Raw genomic sequence first — 20,495 nt, 5'->3', positions numbered from 1 at the left:
TAACAACAGAAATAGTAGGTCAGGAGAAAATGGTAGGTCAGAATTGCAAATTTGCAAGTAACGGGGGAAGAGAGAGAGAAAAGAACAATGAAGAATATCAGTGGCAGCCGATTTGAGAGGCAAACCTTGGCTTCAAACTCAAACCTTTCAAAAAGTCCAGATGGTTTGTGTCTGTGAGTCTGAGTTGCTGAATTGTGACGAAACATCTCTCTTGGCAATTGTTAACCTGATCTCCTTGTCAAGCAGTGGAGCACAGAGGAGAGAAAGCCCGAGACGGGGATTCACTGCAGCTCGTTGCATGCCTCACTATAGCAAGGTCCACTGTCATCCCTGCAAGTTTAGGGGCTTGTGGGAACTGGTGACCTTAGTCATCCACTCAAAGGAGCACATCACCATTCACTTGCGTCGCTGACCCTATATGTTCTACTGCAGCTGTATGATCTTACTCTTAATGACTCATTAGCATGTGGTTCAGCTACTAGGTATTCTATATGAGCAACTACATTAAAATCCAACTTTAAAAGGATTTAAGATAGTAAAATATAAACATATATAAATGGAAATATTTTCATCGCATTAACAAAAACATAGTGACTAAAAGTCCAGCATGCAGCATATTTTCACAGAAAACAAATTGTATCAAGAAGTGGCTGTCTCTTTTTGTTGTTGTTTCTTTTTTCAGGATTGCATTGGCTGAAATGCATACGTTGTGTGGAAAAAACAGGGTATGCAGTAGATGCATTAAATTGGCTCACTGAGAGATTTCAAAACATAGTTGTGACTATGGAGATATCAGCAACTAGAATGACTCTAATGGGACTCCCAAGGGCTCTTGGTGAAAGATTATTTAACTTTTTATTGATTAATCAGACAATGATATTCATGTAAAGCTTGCCATTAAAAAACAGATTACTTTATTAAAGGATGGCATTACTTTCCTGTTATAGATCGATTTGATTTGCCTTGCAGTCAAAGAAAAGAATTTCATTGCAGCTAACGGCACCATAATACATCTGGAAAAAAAAGACTATGGGCTATATGCTTATGTTAAAAAAAGTGCCTTGGAAAGCATTAATCACAGGAGAACGTACAGAAAACTGTCTGAATAGGAGACCTTGGTGAAATGGTATGGCACAAGGGATTAGCAAATGGTATGGCAAAAGGGATGACCTTTTGTGGGTCTGTAAAGGGGAATACAAAGTAGAAGGTAGGAAGTTGCCTCATCTCTGTACATTTACTACTATAACACTAATTTGGTATAATTTGATTCCTACTTTGGTGTATTTGCTTACAAAATCAAAATACTGGAAAGTGTTCAAAGGAGTGTCACAGAAAGTGATCTAGATTTTGAAAAGTTAGCATTATGACAGGTGTCTTACGGGGCTTGGGATATCCAGTTTGTTGAAGAGAAGTTTCACAGCTGATTTCATTAGTGCATCCTGGCACCTGCAAATGGAGAAGATATCCAAGAGTAGGTGCTAGTCAATCTCCATGAAAAGATGTAGTAAGATCCAGTGACTGGAATCTTAATTTAGACAAATTGAAAAGAGATACAATTTTTTAGTTGCAACCAATTCACACTGCTGGCTGATCTCATCACGAGTCATCAAATCACATATATGCTACAGCCTTGAAACCTGTGAATGTATCAGTTCCTCCATTCTTTTTCCTTTGTGGGACATGATAAGAAAAGTTTCCTGAATTGCTCTCAATATACCCCTATGCCCTGGTTTCAGCTGAGACAGAGTTAATTTTCTTTATAGTGGCTGGTATGGGGTTATGTTTTGGATTTGTGCTGAAAACAGTGTTGATAATACAGAGATGTTTTAGTTGTTGCTGCACTAGTCAAGGACTTTTCAGCTTCCCATGCTCTGCCAGGTGCACAAGAAGCTGGGAGGGGGCACAGCCAGGACAGCTGACCCCAACTGGCCAAAGGGCTATTCCATACCACATGACATCATGCTCAGTATATAAAGCTGGGGAAGAAGAAGGAAGGGGGGGGGACACATTTGGAGTGATGGTGTTTGTCTTCCCAAGTAACCATTATGTGTGATGGAGCCCTGCTTTCCTGGAGATGGCTGAACCCCTGCCTGCCCATGGGAAGTAGTGAATGAATTCCTTGCTTTGCTTTGTTTGTGTGTGCGGCTTTTGCTTTCCCTATTAAACTGTCTTTATCTCAACCCATGAGTGTTCTCACTTTTACTCTTCCGATTCTCTCCCCCATCCCACCAGGGGGGAGTGAGCGAGGGGCTGCGTGGTGCTTAGTTGCCGGCTGGGGCTAAACCACGACACCCTAAGACATGCAGGAACAGTTTAGCCTCACTGAATTGTTGGGGTTTCACAAAGAAATATCTGCGCCTCACCAATATGACAGACAAGTCATAGTACATGTTCCAGCCTTACACTTCATAAAAGCATTACCCAATATATGGAATTTAAAGAAAATGTAAAACTAAAATTATTTACAGCAGTCACTAACTTACTGCCTAAATTAGGGCACTTAAGGTAGGATGTCTCCTCTAATCTTATACAGCTGTGGCCACAGTCTCCCTTTCCAGTCAACAGAGGGAACTGAGGGAGCAGTTCACCTGGGCTACTTGACAGCCATCTGAAGGCGAGCCATACCAGACAAATGTTTACAATATAGGTATTAGGTGAGATGAACCCCTGCCATGCACCTCACATCTCCATGATGAAACCTGGGAAGTACAATAAGGAGCATTTCTGACATAACTGCTTTGGTATTAGGCAGGTAACAAATTTCTCTTAGAGTTAATGGGAGGGCTCTCTAATTCAAGGCCTTTAGTACACACAAGGCCTGGCATCAGATGGGCTCTGAGCCTAGCAGCTGGGGTCAGCATTAACAAAAGAAAAGCATACATTTCAGAATAAAAACCATGCGTAAAATTTAACTATTCTTTTGAGGTATAGCTGCAAAATGCACTAATCCAAAAAGTATTTATTTAGGCACAGGCAACACCAATTGATTCTAGAGTGGAGACGCAGCCTTAGGAAGCACAGGACAGGGATAAAGAAACCTCAGTTGTGCAAGGCAGTTTTCAGCAACCCAAACTTGGTAACACCCGAGCCTTGCTCAGCCATACCTGAGCGGCAGGAGTGCTGGGGGGCACTGAGAGCAGCCACCCCAGCCAAGGAGCTGTGCTTCGCAGTATGAAAAGGGCTTTTAAGGCAGGGGACATCTTTTATCAGTCGAACTTAAAAAAACCAAACAACAGAACACCTTCAGATCTAGACCAACATGTCTACAATTATGCTAAAAACTATCATTCTGTTTTATATAAAGTGTGGGAGCTGGCAGACCATGTGCCACGGGGATGGGCCGAGACCTGGCGCGGTCACACCTCGGGTCAAAAAAGCCGGGTACCACCCACCGGACCGGCAGTTGTCTTCAGTGATAGCCTGAGGGAAGCCAACGGATGGTCACAGAGAGTTTTGTTTTACATGGGAGATGAGGTGAGGAAGAATCACCGGGCCGCCGGGTAGGGAGTGAAGCAGGGATGAATGCACCTGGGGGCCGGGAAGATCAGCCTTGCCCGGAGCTTTCCTCAGGAGCCCAGACGAAAGTCTCTCACAACCAGGCAGGCAGACCCCATCCGCCACCTCTCCCTCGCTTCTCCCCCGGCTCGGGCGGCCGACGGCCCCGAATCCAAACCCCACGGGAGGGGCTCCCCGCCAGCCCCCAGCCCCGCGCTTGCCCGCGCCCGTCCAGTCCCCGAGGAGCGCCCCGGCTGCCCCCCGCCTCCCCACCGGCGCCTGCGGCCCGGAGGCCGCCCCCTCCCCGCGCCGACCCAGCGGGCTGGGGGCCACCGCCGCCGCCTCCCCAGCCGGGGGCCGCCACCGCGGGGGCGGAGGCAGCGGGCGGGCGCCTCCCCGAGCGGCGCCCCCGGTCCTGACGGCGTTTCCGGGCGGGGGAGCCGGGATGTGCGTCCGGGTTGGGTCGGCCCCAGCGAGCGGTTTCCTCTCGCCTTCCCTCCCTCTCCCCTCCCCTGCCTCCCTCCCTCGCCGTCGCTGAGGTGGAGCCGCCGCCGTGCCCTCTGAGGGAGCGCCGCCCGCCCCGCTGCTGCAAGGGGTTGGTGAGAGGGGCCGCGGGCGGGCGGGAATGGGGGCCCCGGCGGCGGTGGGGGCGCCCCGAGGCGGGAGGGTGCTGCCGGGCCGGGCGGGCTGGCGGGGACCGGGGCCGGAGAGGCGGCGGGCCGGACGCCGGAGGGGCCGGGGCCGCGGGAGGGGGGCCGGGGTGGCCGACCGAGCCTCCGCCCTCAGCGTGGCCGCGGTGGCGGCGCCCCCCGGGCAGGGCCGGGAGGTGGCCGCGGGCAGCCCCTTGCGCGGAGCCCACTGAACGGCTGTCTCCGCCGAGCGTAGGTCCTCGCTTAAAATGGCCATCCGGATTCCTGGGGGCCGACCTAGCGGCAGTTTTAGCGGGGCTTGCCGAATACCCGATAAAAATGTGTGTATACTAATGTTGAATGCAACCAGAGGCGATCCAGAAACAGTATCTGCCTGGGTGAGCCGGAGCGAGGGTGTCGGGTGGCCCAGCTCTTCCAGCACGGGGTGCGTGTGTGTGGGCAAAGTCTTTAAAATGAGTGTATTTTCTTGTCCTTTGAAAGGAGGGTTACTTACCTCTTGGGAGGAAATTTGCTGCTCTGCAGATGCCAAGTGTTGCTGTGATGATACCCCGGCACAGCAGAACGCGGGGGAAACTTAGCTTTTATGTACGCCTCCGTTTCTTTCTCGTAAAAAAAACCTACCAAAACTTGAATGAAATATCTTTACAGTAAGCCCGATAAATTATTTTCCATTTTTGCACATTGGAATTTTAGTTTATGTGAAAATTTCCACGTCGCTATAACTGTATGCGCTGTGAACTTTGTCCATGTACTTCAGCAACTTGGCTTTGTCTCTAGTTAATGTATGATGTACACGGGCAAAATTAAATCAGAGAGAAATTAGGTGGCTTTCCTGCAGTGGCTTTGTTATGTGAGATTATGGTCACACCTAATACACTTATGGTATGGACTTTTTAAATGTAAATAACTTGTGTATTGAGTATTGATAAGATAAATTATCTAAAAGTTTAAACATTTTAAAAATGCTTTAAGACGAGTTATTCAATTTCTTGTTTTTTAAAAAAAAGGCGTTTGGAAAATGCATTACCTTCAGAATTACCCAATAATATTTATATGTTTAGTGTTTTGATTCACATGCCAAAAATTAAATTAATAAAGGCACACAAATTTATTTGATTATTATTTTTATCGACTTCCTCGGAAAGACAAATTTAGAGAAGGTCATAAGAACTGGAGTAGGGGATATAATCACAGAATAATACACGTTCATGTCTTCAAAGCATCAGTGTTGGTGTTAGGTGACGATACCTGAACTGGGTATAAGAGAACAGTGGCTGAAGCTGGAAGTTGCCATACTTAAGACTCATGCTACGCGTTAGGTTGATCAGTTGAGCGTCTTGTATGCATTAGCAGTGGAGCATCAGGAACATAATCAACATAAGACAATACATTCGTACAGTGGAAGGATATTGTTTATGAACAGTTATGTTAATTTCCAGTTAATAAGTGGCAAATCAAAGTACAGACTGGCTAAATATAAGGTCACTTAAGCAGTCTGCGGCAGAGCTGAAAATAAATTGTACAATCTTTGTGAATCCTAATATGTGATCATATTTCCTCTTGCTTTCTATTCATGGCATTTTTATAAACATAGCTATTTACTTTGTTTACAGAATTGATAGTTTCCTGAATAAGCTAGAGAGTCACTTGGACTGCAAAGATGTTGGAAGAAGATATGGAGGTGGCCATCAAGGTGGTGGTAGTAGGAAATGGAGCTGTTGGAAAGTCCAGTATGATTCAGCGATATTGCAAGGGGATTTTTACAAAAGACTACAAGAAAACTATTGGTGTAGATTTCCTGGAAAGACAAATCCAGTATGTATTAAACAGATGCCATACTATTGATTTTTACCTTTCCCTCTACTTCTTTGTTTTGTTGTAATGCTAAGATTTACAAAGGCTTGAAACAAGGCCTGCTGTCTCCAAAGCACAGTAAAGGGAGTTTTTTCTCTTGCACAGTGGGATAAAATTATATCACTCTATTTTCCATACAACATTTAGAACTATAAATCAAAAGCAAAATAAAATTTGGAATCTCTGTCATACTAAGCTTTTTGACAAGTTTCCTTTGTGTTCTACCACCTGTTGATTTTTTTTTTTTTAATTTCTTGTGGAAGAAGTGGAAGTGCTTATGATAAAATGATTACAAACATTTATTAGCCAATATAGATTAAAATGACTGTTGAAAAAATAATTAAATATGCTATAGATTTAGTCTCCTTATGTAATATAAGAAGATAATACACAATTATGTTTGATAAAATGGAAAATACTATGGTAATGAGAAGTAAGAAAATTCTATAAATCTTGTAAGCTGATTAAAAAGAGAAAAAGACCATCATTCAGGCACCTAAGTTTTGTTTTGAAGTCTATACTATTTTTCCTCATAGAGGGAAATGTAGAGGAAGAGGAGGAAAGGAAGCGGAAAATGTAATATGGATTGTCAGGAAAGAGCATGTAATGTAATTGAGGGACTACTGCCATAGCACGTTACAGAGGTGAACTGTTATCAATATTAAGTTACATTATATTTAAATGAAGTTAAATTTGAACTGAATTACTCTTATACTGTAGACACAGAAATATTTCCATGTCAGTTATTTTGAATTGCTCTTGTTTGTTGTATTGATTACAAAACCGTGTCGTTTATTTCAGAGTTAATGATGAAGATGTCAGGCTAATGTTATGGGACACTGCGGGTCAAGAAGAATTTGATGCAATAACTAAGGCCTACTATAGAGGTGAAAATACTATGTTTGTTATTTGGCAGTTGATTTTTTTTTTTTGGTCTGCACATCTCTAAGATATTTTCCTATCTCTGTATTAAGAATTTTAGTTATTTTGTGTGTGTGCAAAGCATTTTTAGTTCACCCTTTTCAGTTCTTAAATGTTTTTCCCCTTCATGTAAGATCCTTGCCTTAATTAAGTGTCACTTTAGGCAGGATGCTCGGTAGTGCTCTTTAAAAAACATAGAACAAAATGAGACAAGTATCTGTACAGAAACTGCACAGAATATAGCCATTCAGACAATCAAATGCAAAATTATATTTTTCGCTCTAAAAATGTTTTCTTACTTCTGTAAGACATATATTTGTAAATGTTCCAGACACTGTGGCTGAGGCACTTAGAAATTAATCCAAGGGAAAAAAAATCCACCAGTCATCCTACAAAGATCATTTACTAGGCACAACAGTTCTCTTGCTAGTATAGACTGCCTTGAACACATTAACACAATGGAATAATAAGGAAAGTGTATTTACTTCATAAAATAGAAACTGTACTTTTCAGTCATATAAAGGTAGGTTATCTATTTCATAGAATCGTTGAATAGAATCATAGAATCATTAAGGTTGGAAAAGACCTCTGAGATCATCTAGTCCAACTGTCAACCCAACACCTCCATGCCTACTAAACCATGTCCTGAAGTGCCACATCTACATGTTTTTTGAAGTCCTCCAGAGATGGTGACTCCATCACCTCTCTGGGCAGCCTGTTCCAATGCTTGACCACCCTTTCAGTAAAGAAATTTTTTCCTAATACCCAATCTAAACCTCTCCTGATGCAACTTGAGGTAATTTCCTCTAGTCCTATCGCTAGTTACTGGGAAAAGAGACTGTTACAAATTTAGCCAGTTACAAATTGCATACTTAGGCTTTCTTTGCATATAATTTAACAATGGTTGTGAAAATCTTTCCTTTTTGTTTTTTAACATGAGAGAGATGAATGACTTGGCAAAGATTATATCATTCAGTTCCTGTCAAACTAATTACCTGATGGCTGGGAAAAATATATCACTATGGTATAAAATCTTAGAAAAATTACCTCAGTTAGAGATAAAATAATACTTATGCTGTGCTGTTTCAGGGTGGTATAGTCCTCTGACCTTTTTATATTTCATGATCATTTTTGGCAACTAAATAGGGGGTGGTTTTTTTGTAGGATTTCTGGTTGTCACTCGTAATTGATGATTACCATTTCTTCAGAAAAAGAAATTTCTTCTCCTATTTCTTTTTATCCTCATGTGGAAATAGATCGTTCTGTTGTTTTACGGCTGACACGTTGAGCATATGAGTTTTAGAAGGTAGTACTGGATTCTCTTGGAGCTTCCTTTTTACTCTCCTGGCCTTCAGTTCTCGTGTGCTTTGCTCTCCTCAGTTGTTCCAAGCCAGAGTCTTTTTCTCATAAATACTGGGATTGATATGCTAAAATATGGAGTGTTCAGAAGAACTTTAAAGTACACTTGCTGGCCTCGCTTACCACATATCTTGAGTATCTTGAAATCTTGCTCATGACTTGTGCCCAGCATAGTGCAGTTAGATCTCTACCTTCAGTATCTTTATACTGAAGAGGCTGCTGTGAAATAGGACATAGTCATCCTGTGGATACACATTGTAGGCAGCATGATGGATATATTAAGAGTTCAAGCCATCAGATACAGTGACTGTTCTGCACTAGACTTTGACTCATGAAGGACAAGGGAAATTATAAGAGCCTGGAATGCAATTTTGGTTTAGCATCAGGTCTGCAAGCACAATATTATAGAAGCAAAAGGTCAAGCGTACTTTGGAAATGCAAGGATTTCATTGCCAATTATTGCTGATAAGGGGAGGACGCCTCTAAGGTAGGTAAGAGAGATGCTGGCTGTTACTTCAAGGTCTGCCTCTCCCACAGCTCACTGTCCCACTATCATTACACTAGGGCTTACGTACTCTCCTGGAACCTTGCATATTGTCAGTTCTTCAGGGATCAGCTGCTCATCCATGGTCACACAATGAATGCTTTGGAGCCTGTTTCTGAGCCCTTCTTGTCCAGGGATGAAATTCATTCAGCCTTGCAGAGAAACAAAATTGGAGCTGACAGTGGATTTATCATGTGGTTTTCTATGTACAGGCGAATATGTGCAGCCCGTGTAGCTGCGTGCCCATCATACAACGCAAGGAGTCCAGCAGTTTAAATTCAAAGAATTGAAGGAAGCTCTGTATTTAATAATTTCTTTTTTATATTGTATCATGCATGTTACCAGTTTCTATCTGATGAAAGTCACACATTTTCTAATTGGCTAGGTACTTCATTTATATGCTAAGCACATACAGAAGTAGCTGTCATTAGCAGCACCATGTGTTCTGTCCATGTTACAGATGTTTTTCAAAGCAGTATTTGATCACTTCTTCGTGGGTGCAGCCTTTTCCATCCGCTTCCACTGGTATCTTGAGTAGACCCTTGTTAGGTTTTTGATGGAAAACAGACATCTTGCTCATTAGTCTGTTATTCAGTTGCTGATTAGACAGATTCTCAGGCTCCTTGTTTTGTTGCACAATAGTTAGACTTCAAATACTTATTTCTCAAGCCTTCATAGCATTGCTCTAGCTTGCACTTGTCAGCCACCTTCAGCTGTAGTAACTATGATAATGGGAGGGCTGCAAGACTGTTCTGGTCCAATTTGGAGCAAGGCAGCCCTCTTCTGGATACTGTTAGTGAGACCTTAAACCCTGCTAAGTCTGTTAAAGACAACCAGGATCTACAGCAGTTAGAACATCAACAGTAAACAAGAACTTCTGGACGATGATATCATTTGACCTTGCATTTTATCTCAGTTTAAGGTTGAAGGAGCCACCATCAATTTTATAGTGAGCGTGTGTTTTCTGTCATAGCCTGAAAAGGCTGAGGCAAAGAACAGAAGAGTGAAAGGAATAGGTGCCAAGTATAAAGCCCTGTGTGAGTCCACTCAATGGCAAGGAATTTCTTTACACATTTTCTATTACCTGGGCTTTGTACTGTTATGAAAGGAGAAAATATGGTTACAGTCTGAGGATGGGATATTTTGCTGAGGATCTTTGAGACCTCATGCTCTACTTGAACCAAGTAGAGATGCTCACGCTACTCTCAAGTTTTTTCTGAATTAGTCTAAGTATGAATATTGTATCAGTGATTCTGCAGCCAGTTGGAACCTTTTTAAAATAAAGATATAGGGGTTATCGAAGCAGTAATTGCACACAAAAAATCCAGTGTCCTTTTCTTCAGTACTTTAAAGTAGCTTTATGAAACAGCTTCTTACAAAAGAACTTTGATTTAAAACATTCATCGATCACAACTTTCTCTGAAAACTTTTAAGTTTTCTGCTTATCAAAATCCAAATTACTGTAGCACAAAGAGTAACGTGAAGTGTACTTTACAGATACTGCATATGGAAAGATATTTTCCTTTTGGCCTCCATTAAGCTCTCTGGAAAAGAGTGAGCAATAACCAAACCTCCCTTTCCTTTTTTCCAGCCTTTCTACATCCCCTCCTATTCCTTTCCCCTGCATACCTGCACCATGCTGGAAATAGCTTGAAAGGTAACAGACCCGTAGCCATCATGAAGAATGGGTATAATGATCAAAATAATATGGCAATCTGTTTTCATTTGGGGAATTTATGACCATTGGTTGACACAAGCTGGTGGTAAAAGTGCACTTTTATGGGAGAAACTTGAAAAATTCCTCATATTTGAAACACATTGTATATGATTCTTTTTTTTTAATGTTTGTTGGTTTATTTGTATTTACTTGTATTTGTAATTGATTTGTATATTTTTAGGAGCCCAGGCTTGTGTTCTTGTGTTTTCTACAACTGACAGAGAGTCCTTCAAAGCAATCCCTACCTGGAAGGAGAAAGTTGTGACCGAAGTTGGAGACATTCCCACAGTTCTTGTGCAGAATAAGATTGATCTTCTTGATGACTCTTGTATAAAGCAGTAAGAATTTTATCTTACTGTTTTTAAAGAACAGTATATGCCCCCTGTATACACACTTTTTTTTTTAAAAAAAAAAAAGTCTGTAGGAGTTTCTGATGAACACTTACGATATCTAGGTTGTCAAACCTATGCCCTGCATCAAAACGTGCCTTAGAAGCACAGGTTGCAGGTATTGCTACATGAGTATAGTTACTTGGGCAGATGTGCTTGCCAAGCTAGGAGCTTTCTGTTTGCTTCATGCCTTCTTCTGAAGTGTCAGTGAAAAAAATAGAGGAATAGCATGAAGAGTTTGGTTGTGCCATGATATGATTCTCTTTTTTTTTTTTTTTTAAATCAGAAATTCTAAAACTGTAAATTTTCTCTCCTGTTAAAATTTACAGTTACTGTTAAACTGTGCTGTGCACCAGTGAAGTTACATTGTCTAGTTTGGCTAGTGAATGCTTGCTAAAATGATGAAGAAGTATTAAACAGGTTGCTTGAAAAAGTATCTTAATATTCTTTGCTTCACTTTAATTTGTTTTTATTGTTCATTTTTATCAAAACATAACTATAGAAATACATATCTGTTAATATTCTCAAACTGTATGGTGCTGATCCCTCTTCACTGTATTTTTCTTTAGATTTTACTGTCAGTTCATTCTGCCTTCGTATATATGACCAATTTCATTCTTGCCATAAAATCAGCTTAACAAATGCTAATTTTTATTTACCACAGCATATCATGTAGAAAATATTGCATGATGAAGTTGATCATTCTCCACTTCTTTATTTCTACCATCTTCCTGAGAGATTTAAATTATTTCTTCTTTCTGTTGTTTCCTGCACTGGCTTTCTTTGTTCTCTGTTTGCTATCATTGATGGCATAAATCATCTTCTACTCCCTCTGCAAAGAATACTGAGGATTTTTCAAAGGAAAAGCAAAATTGCCTTTGAACTCCTCCTTTATTCATGGTATGTCACTTAGGTTTTGCTCTCAGAATACTCCATCTGCCTCAGTAACTTCATATTTCTGATGACGTGATTTGCCTCGGTGAAATTTTCATAAGTTTTGTCAGCTTTTCCTTAAAATTTAGCACAAGTTCCCTTTCACTTCACAGAAAAAAGCAATTCTTGATTTCATCTCTGCACTCATCTGTTTGTATAGTCTACTGCTTTATTAAAATATACTTAAGGGTTACTTTTTTGTTGTTGTTTTGACTTTGCAGTGGTAATTGTTCTGATTCTAGTGCTGTTGATTTACAGCCTCCTTCCTTTTGGTTCTTAGAACCCTTGGGAAATTTTAGTTAATGAAGTCAATAGATATTGAAAAGCAATTACTTTTGGTCACAAAGAAACTGCACATAAAATACCTTCTTGTTATAGTGGAGATATTGTAAAGAAATTAAGGATCATGTATTTTTTGACTGAGTTTCTTAACCCACCTTGCCATGTTTAACTTAGCACTAAGCATTTTGTCAATAAGAATAAATGTTAACAAATAATACAAATTAGTATTTACAAAGTCTTCTTCTGTTGTGCAGTGAAGAGGCAGAAGCACTGGCAAAAAAGCTAAAATTAAGGTTCTACCGAGCATCTGTGAAGGAAGACCTAAACGTAACTGAAGGTACGAGATGCAGCAGAGTAGGCGTCTGTCCTGCCCACTGCTGTATAGCACTGTACATCTCTCTAGTTTGGAGCTGATCTGTTACTTCCTGCGTTGTTGCATGCTGTTGGCAATCCTTTTTATGTTGCTTAGCAGCACACTTCAAACATAGCTAGAATTACTTGATATCAGTGTGTTAGGTCCGTTTCTTTGTGTACATCTTTCCTTTCTCTTCACAAACAGTGCATAGCTTCAATAGTTAGAAGAGCCAATGTGTTAAGGCTGCTTAGTTCTAATGACTGTCAGTAAGCACTGAGCTTTTAAAAAAAAAATGCTATGTAGAAGTTCAATTATTACAATATACAAATTGTTGAACAGATTATTTTGTAATTGTTAATAGTTAATAAATAATTGATAGAAACAATTATTTCATAGTTTAGTTATATTTAAACAAAGTACATTAAAAGATTGGATCTCCTGCAGCCTTTTGTCTACTGATGATATTTTACTAGTTCCCAAGTATCACTTTTTAATGTATATATTTAATTTCATAAGAGTACTGTTGTAAAATTCATTCACTATCTTTTGTGGGGTAGGTTTGAATAATCATGAATTAGTCTCTGATAACTTATGTTTTGTTTAGTCAGGCAAACTTAATAGTAAACTAATTGTTTCTCCTCTGTTAATGTCATTCACCTTGGAAAAAAAACATCTACAAGAGAAAATGTAAAATGTTTCTGTATCATCTTTACATGAGTTATTAATTACAAATGTAAATGATCGTAACTTATATAGGTTCTGACAATTGTCCTGTAGTTGTAGATTATTTTTTTTTCAGAATCCTAGGTAGACTTTCTATACCCCAACACAAATGAGGGTAGCATTAGTTAATTAGAAGAATGTTGCTGCAAGGTTTTATTAATAGCCTTACTTTACATGACTGCTATTATTCTAAGGCTTCTTGCAAAAAAATATATAAAATTCCTACATAATTTTAAAAAGTTCCAAGTTGCATGAATTGGAACATTTGGCAATATGTATGTGCCAGCTTTATTACAGGAGTATTCAGACGTTTCTGTCTGCTGTGTAGGACCCTAGTACTGCAAACTGTAAGACCTGGGTTGACATGGGACTAATTCGGATTCTGCTCAGGTACACAGCCCGGCCAAGAGAGAATCACTTAACCAGATCATGCTACACCTGTGGTGTCGAACGCACTTTGGTCACCACGCAGAATTTTGATATGAAGGTATTGTTATTGATACGAAGACTATTTTTAAGCATACTCTGATGTACCTTTTTTCTTTTTAACATTCCAGTTTTTAAGTATTTGGCTGATAAATATCTTCAAAGGCTCAAGCAGCAAACAGCTGAAGATCCAGAACTAGTACATACAAGCAGTAACAAGATTGGTATGTATACTGTAATAAAAAACCAGAAGACAGTATTTTGTGCTATTAAAGCTTATGGTCTCATCTGTTTCCTTACGGAGTTAATACAAGGTGAATCAGGGTCTAATTATTACCTTCCAGTCTTAGGATATTGTCTCCTTTCCTTCTGTAGAATAACTTTGTGACTCTAAAGTTACAAGATTGTCAAACTGATGTCCTAAAGTTTCTAGCTAAGGTTTGGCAAGTGCCCTTTTATTAAATTTGTTTAAACAAACATTGTGTAAAGACTTGAGAAAGGATGCTTGTTGGGTTTTTAAAAGTAATTAGTATTAGTGTTACTCATCTTAGTGCGGGTTCACAAGAGACTCACGGTGAAAGAATCTGGCATGTAATCAGAAGGTCTTTGTAAACTGCCTTTTGTAAGGGAACACTGAACTTCTGTTGTCCTTCTTTAAAGCATTTCTGAGTCAGTTCATTTATTTTCCTTAAAGCACTCCCTTTTTATTCAGGCTTTTTCCTTACCTTTATCTCAGCAGAGTTTCTAACTTTAAAATTGTCATGTTTTTCTTTTCTTATATTACTCAACTAATCATAACTTTTTTTACCATGCAATTAGTAGTATACACATATGCAGATGAGTGCATATGCTGCCCTTCAATTACATAGATGTATACCAGCTTTAAATACTGTCTGGCTAGTAATTCCAACTGACTCCACTTCAAATTTAGCTGCAAAGTTGACCCAGAAATAGATAAAGCCTTTAAAAACTAGAGTATGCATTTGAGGTGCACTACTATGCCTTAGTAAGTGTTGCGTCTTAAGTGTTAATGTATTATGCTGCAGGAAGTAAAGAAATACAAACACTTTTCTTGTCTTTAAATTCTGTAGGTGTTTTTAATACAGCTGGTGGAAGTCACTCCAACCAAAATTCTAGCACTCTTAATGGTGGAGATGTCATCAACCTTAGACCAAACAAACAGAGGACCAAGAAAAACAGAAGTCCTTTTAGCAACTGCAGCATACCTTAGACCACTTTTGGAGGAAAAACCAACCCAGTGAAGTGGATGAAGTTGTGCAATTGAGTACAGAATAGAGCCAGCTGTAGAGGTATTTTTACCAGTGCTTTAGCAAATCTTGTGCCTATGGGATCCTTGATAGAGGGTGGATTTATATAAACTTGCTGATGCAGTGTTTTTTGGTGTGTAGAGTGAGACACCTGGTGGCAAAACACAGAACGGTGGCTGCCCCGTGCACTTTGTAAAAATTAGGCAAGCTTCTCCTTTTTCAAGGACTTATTTACAGAGCTATGAAGTAGGTATTGCTGAATTGCAAAGCACGTTTAACGTAAGGATAATACTTATAGGTACAGACCATAACACTATGGCCCAAGGTAAAGTAACAACCTTGCAACTAAATTTCAAAGAAAATGTTAGAATTGATTAGTCAGGACACTAAGAAGATAAATGAAGAGCAAAAAGAAGACACTACATTTTATGCCTGACTATATTAATATGGATTCTGGCAGTTCTGTCGGTGCAATATACTTGTATATATATGAGTGCTAAGGTATATATGTAAACACTTGGTATGAATATTTAGGCTAAATTCCAGTGTATACATTACTTGGAGATCAGCTAATGATCATAAAATAGCATCTTCCAAAAAAAATTCTCCTTTAAAAATGTTGCATTTCAGATGAGGCTTTCTCAGCTGCCACTGTGTACTTTTAACTTGCTATACTTTGGGCCTAAAAGCTTAGATTTAAAAATGTATGGTGCCAAAAATGCTCCTTCTTTTTACCTAATGCTGTGCTACAGATGTTTTTGTAAGTTTGTTTTTCTCAGTCTTAACAGGTTGAACAAATAACAGAGTCTTTTGACACTAATAGCTATTCAGAAGGAACATACAACCATATTCCTGTTCAAATTTGATTGTTTTATTCTGTGTTGTCTATGAAAAAGGAACTTGCAAAGTGGTGTCACAAAATATTTATCTTCTTTGGAAAAATTTTTCATAGATACCATAAACTAAGTTATGGGGGATCCAAAAAATTGCAGCTGATGACTCAATTACATTAATGAGACATTCTTGAATGTTGTCGCAGATTCAAAGTTAGCTGCTGGTTACAGAAAATCTAATTCTGCAAGATCAGAGACATGGCAAAAACTTTTTGAAGTGCTTAAGTAATTTTACAGAATTGATTTAGATGTTTAGGAGCCCAAATCTAAATTTAAGTTATTTGGGCTTAGGCTCCTAAATCACTAAGGTGCTTTTAAAAATGCTCAGCAAGATATCTTTTATTTACCAAAAATAAACACTTTTTAATCCTCTTCAAGAGTATGCATGCCTTTTAAAAAAATATCCATTTTGTTTACACGTTTTTGTATGGTATGATATAATTTTAACTTTCTAGGATTTCTACAACAAACCTGCCGGTGACAAATGCAAAATATGCTGCTTGAAAAAATTCAGAGTTTTAATAGTTTTTTAAATGGTGTATGAGAATGAAAATGAGTTGAGTGATCCTGTATATTTTTGGAGGAAGGACTTTTCACTGTGTGAATTCATGTAGGAAGCTTGACTTACTTTGTTTCTAAGTCAATGAGTGTGAAAACTGAAATGTACTCTTTTCCCCAGCGCAGGGAGAGAAGTGGGTGGCACGTTATGCACAAACACTAAAGATCTCTGAACTCTGTATTTTATGTGTACTCTATTAGACTTTCTACCGAGTACCGTTGTTTCTTTGACAAGCTGTTAGAGCATCTCTTGTTGCTGGTGAGAAGGCGGCCTTCAAGGCGCTCGATCCCCTTTGCTATTGCAGGAAAATGTGTTTTCTTCACCGTAATGTTTCCTATATTTTCTCTTGGATAAAGGCCTTTATTTTCTAACAAGTGCATTTAATCACTGTATGTATGTACAGATGGAGTCAAGTCCTATCTGTCTTAGCAATTTAAGAAGTAAGGTACTTAGGATAAGACTTACGATTGTACATCATGGGGCCACCTTACAACTTCAGGATGTAGGATAGAGTGTATGCATGAAGAATTTTGACAACTGTTTTTAATATGGAAACTTCTGCATTTCGTTGTCTGTCTGCCGGTTTCACATTTCTTATTCATTTTTCTTGAAAAAGAAACAAAACCACAAAGTGTCTGAAACATCTTTTTTGCCTTGTTTGTACAGAGTACTGAAAAATAAGTCTTTATTATGTATAATGACCATTTGTACTATTACATGTAATACTGTAGACATTGTACTGTTACATAAGCCATTTGTATTTAAGGTCTGTCATTATAAACCACTGTTTTAAGGACTGAAAACTCAGTAGAAATTTTCATAGGTGGAGACTTGACAGACTTGCTAAATTTAGGATATGTTGAAATTTAGTACACATACTTTAATGTAGGAATATATATTTGCAGCATTGGGTAACAGTGAGCTTTAATTTCATTCCCACCTTAAGTCTAAAGTGGCTCTTTCTTTGTTGTGACTTTGCAGTGCTTGTTCTCCAATACAACTGAGATGGAGACAGTCCAAATTAGCATCTTTCTGGAAGTGCTCTGCATGTACGCTGCTTGAAAATTTAATTTTTGTCCTACTGGGGTTAGTGCGTAGATGTAAACCAAATGACTTCCATATTGCAGGAATCCTTAGGTATTCTCATCACTCTTCAGTGGGAATAACTTCTGCCTTTTGGATGAAGAGACATGCCTAAATGTTTAGCACTCACATTGTCTTTGTGAATAATTTTTATTATAAACATTGCCCCATTTTTCTCATTAAAATATCATATGTTTTAGTTACCAAAACCTACAGGTGCAGAGCTGGTAATAAAAATGCCCTTCTCTGTGCATCTGTGTGACTGTGTGGTGGAAGAGGATGTAGCTCTGTTACACCCGTGGCAGATCAGTATCCTGGATTAGAAGCAACAGATGTTCCTACTGCAAGACACAAAGTTTTGTTCTCTGAGACTAAGCTAATTGCACTCCTGTTTCATCTGTTAATATCTCTTGAATAGCTCATTGGATGTATTATCTGAATCTTGCCAAAATTCTTTGCTTTCAGCTGATAATGCTGCCACTAGTAGAAAACTTCAGTAATTGTTAATGCCTTAGTGAAATAAGCATTCGCTAAAGAGTATTACACTAAAGCATCTGTCACTCCTGTGTTGTATCCATTCAGTGAATGGGTGTTCTCCCAGTAAGCGGGGCATCATTTGATGCAAAGCGGTAATGCTAGGGGTATATTTCCAACTGGAAATAACGAATCTCAAAGTTGTAAGACTGATCACACTAAGACTTTTGTGCTTGTGTGTGTGTGGTTAATTAAAAAAAAAAAATTAAATATTCCACTTAAGACAATTTTGGAGTTTTCTTATTTTCCGTGTTTCTTAAGGCAACGCTTACTTACCTTTTTGAGTCAAAATGCCTGAATTACCATACTGTCAGTCTGATTTCCTGTTGAATTTTTTTATGCTTCAGTAAAATTTGTCTTTTTTTTTTTTTTCTCCATTATTGGGCTACAGCATATCTGACACATCATTGTCCTTTGCATCACTTCCATAGATGTATGCTATATTAAAGGGAATTGAGCAGCTGAACACGTTGTACTGCCTGGAGGTTATGCTGGGGTCCGTGCATAATACTCAGTGAACGTGCACTTTGGACCTGTTAATTCATCTATTCAAGTTGATAGCTACCAGTTAATAATAGAATGAATTATTTGCACTGTGGAACCCTCTTGGGGGAGTTCAGTCATACAGCAAACTAACAAACGTGCTTTTTGGATTGCAGTGACGGTACCTAAGCCCCTTTTCTAAATGTAATCATAGACCTGTGGCTGAAGTTGCAGAACCTGACCAGTAACTGTACATAAGCCAGAGAGCAAGCATGGTCCAACGAGCTTGATTTCATCCAAACTACCTTACCATCTTTTTGTAGGAAGCAACAGTGGTGCGTATCTTCTTTGTAATGCTGAAATAGTATTGACAGAAGAAAATACTTCTCTCTGTTAAATATGGCATCCAAACAGGTAATCAAAATCATAGAAGAAAAAATGCAGCAATGTTTAAATTTAAGATGAAAGGTGCTATAATAGAGTAAGAGAAACTTTCAAACAGTTCCATGTCAAAGGAGTGTTTTATATGAGTCATTGCAAAGCCAGGTGGGTCCTAGTACCGAACTAGACTCATTCTCAGGCTTCTAGCAGTAGGGTAATATTGATAAATAATTTGTGAAGTGAGTGTTCTTTCTTCTTTTATGGAGATAAATGTGGTTCAGCAGAACCGACTAAAGTTGGTCAAAAAAAGTAAAAATTAATCTGGACCAGGAGAAATACCGCTCTCCTTGCTAGGATAAAGATGCCTCATTACTAATAAATGACTTACTCTTATTTGCAAGTTCACATGAATCTGAATGGTTAAAACAGATAATGTACATAACTTTTTGTCACCATCGTGATCTCAAGTAAATGTAATATATATTTTTAGGAAAAAAGTCAACATAACTTAGAGTAAATCCTCAAGTGGAAAAACAAATGTTTAAAATTGAATATTCTGTGTATGCTGTTCCTGTAAAATCACTGCAAGTTAATTCTGCTGTTCTCTTGTAAGTGACATGAGTTGTATCATGCAACTTAAACATGTTTATTTGATTACTGTTTGATCTGATACAGGTCACTACTTTTGTGGTTATTGTCAGTGTATTAAATAGCAAAAAATCGCTCTAACCCTGTAGCTGTGCAACCTGAATCTGCTCAAGAAACTCATGTGCCTGATTCTAGTCCATGTGTTGCAACCAGTTGGGATCCAAGGCAGCACACATAGATACTCTCAAAGGAACAAGTGTGGGCACCCCAATCTAATAGAAATGCTGTTTCTGAGCTCTTGCCTCTGATTTCTCCACCACACAGTTCAAATACAAAATACGGATTCTGTTCTGCTCATTTTATTTTTCATGATTGGTCTGGCTAATACAGTGACAAGGTTTACGTGAATGTTTGTAGACATTGGAAGTGGCATTAAAAATATTACTAATATATCAAAGATGTCTGATGCATTTTCTGAAAAGAAACAGGTAAATAGTCACTGATTTATTTATTTATTTTTTTAAAACACAACCCTCAGCATCTGGGTCTGCCTCTTTACCCAGGTGTCTCAGGAATCTGGGAAGTAATATACTCCTGCTTTCTCTTGTATGCAGTTTTGCACACAGAAAAAACCAATTTGCTTGCTTAACACCCCAGTAAGAATTAATTAGCAATGTTTTAGACACGAAAAAAAATCTTGAAATGTGAGAAGACTCACGTTTTTATGGTCACGTATTTTTAGGTCAGGGAAGTGCTTAACTACGATGAAGTGAAGACCTTGAGAAAACTGGAGCTTGGACACTCTATAGGTGGGGGTTTATGTACTGTGCAGCTGTATCAGGTTCAGCTTCAGGAAGCTGGGTGGCTGTTTAATGTGGCTGCTGCTGCCAGCCCCCAAGACAACCACTGCAGCCACCTGGGTACTTGCTGGCATCTCTGAGAAAATGTTCCCTGCTTGCCTACGTCCCGTTTCCAAGACTGGCTTATGCTGAGAAGTGGAACGCAGCTTCATTTTATTGCTCAGGAGATAATGGGACCAAAACTTCACTGGTGTTTCT

At 39.1% G+C, this 20,495-nt stretch overlaps 1 protein-coding gene across 7 annotated transcripts; it reads left to right on the top strand.

Moving 5' to 3' along the window:
• Nucleotides 1-3,430: 3,430 nt before the first annotated feature.
• On the top strand, nucleotides 3,431-19,903 carry RAB23 (RAB23, member RAS oncogene family). Of its 7 annotated transcripts, none has more exons than XM_072855227.1 (9): nucleotides 3,924-4,090; nucleotides 4,626-4,730; nucleotides 5,759-5,960; nucleotides 6,801-6,886; nucleotides 10,415-10,480; nucleotides 10,722-10,878; nucleotides 12,399-12,481; nucleotides 13,780-13,872; nucleotides 14,740-19,903. In XM_072855227.1, the coding sequence occupies exons 3-9, from the start codon at nucleotides 5,806-5,808 to the stop codon at nucleotides 14,877-14,879; spliced, it is 780 nt and encodes a 259-aa protein (XP_072711328.1). In that variant the 5' UTR covers nucleotides 3,924-4,090; nucleotides 4,626-4,730; nucleotides 5,759-5,805; the 3' UTR covers nucleotides 14,880-19,903. The 7 variants fall into 7 exon arrangements, 6 of the variants coding, with proteins under 6 accessions (XP_072711329.1, XP_072711328.1, XP_072711326.1 ...); XR_012041354.1 differs by lacking the exon at nucleotides 4,626-4,730 and having other exon boundaries at nucleotides 3,925-4,090; nucleotides 14,740-14,958; nucleotides 18,645-19,903; XM_072855228.1 differs by lacking the exons at nucleotides 3,924-4,090; nucleotides 4,626-4,730 and adding an exon at nucleotides 3,431-3,474.
• The last annotated feature ends 592 nt before the right edge of the window (nucleotides 19,904-20,495 follow it).

This window comes from Ciconia boyciana, chromosome 3 (genome assembly GCF_034638445.1).
Source record: "Ciconia boyciana chromosome 3, ASM3463844v1, whole genome shotgun sequence".
NCBI classification, from domain to species: Eukaryota; Metazoa; Chordata; class Aves; order Ciconiiformes; family Ciconiidae; genus Ciconia; species Ciconia boyciana.
The sequence above is the reverse complement of the archived record's forward strand: the minus strand, read 5'-3'. Positions and strand labels throughout refer to the sequence as shown.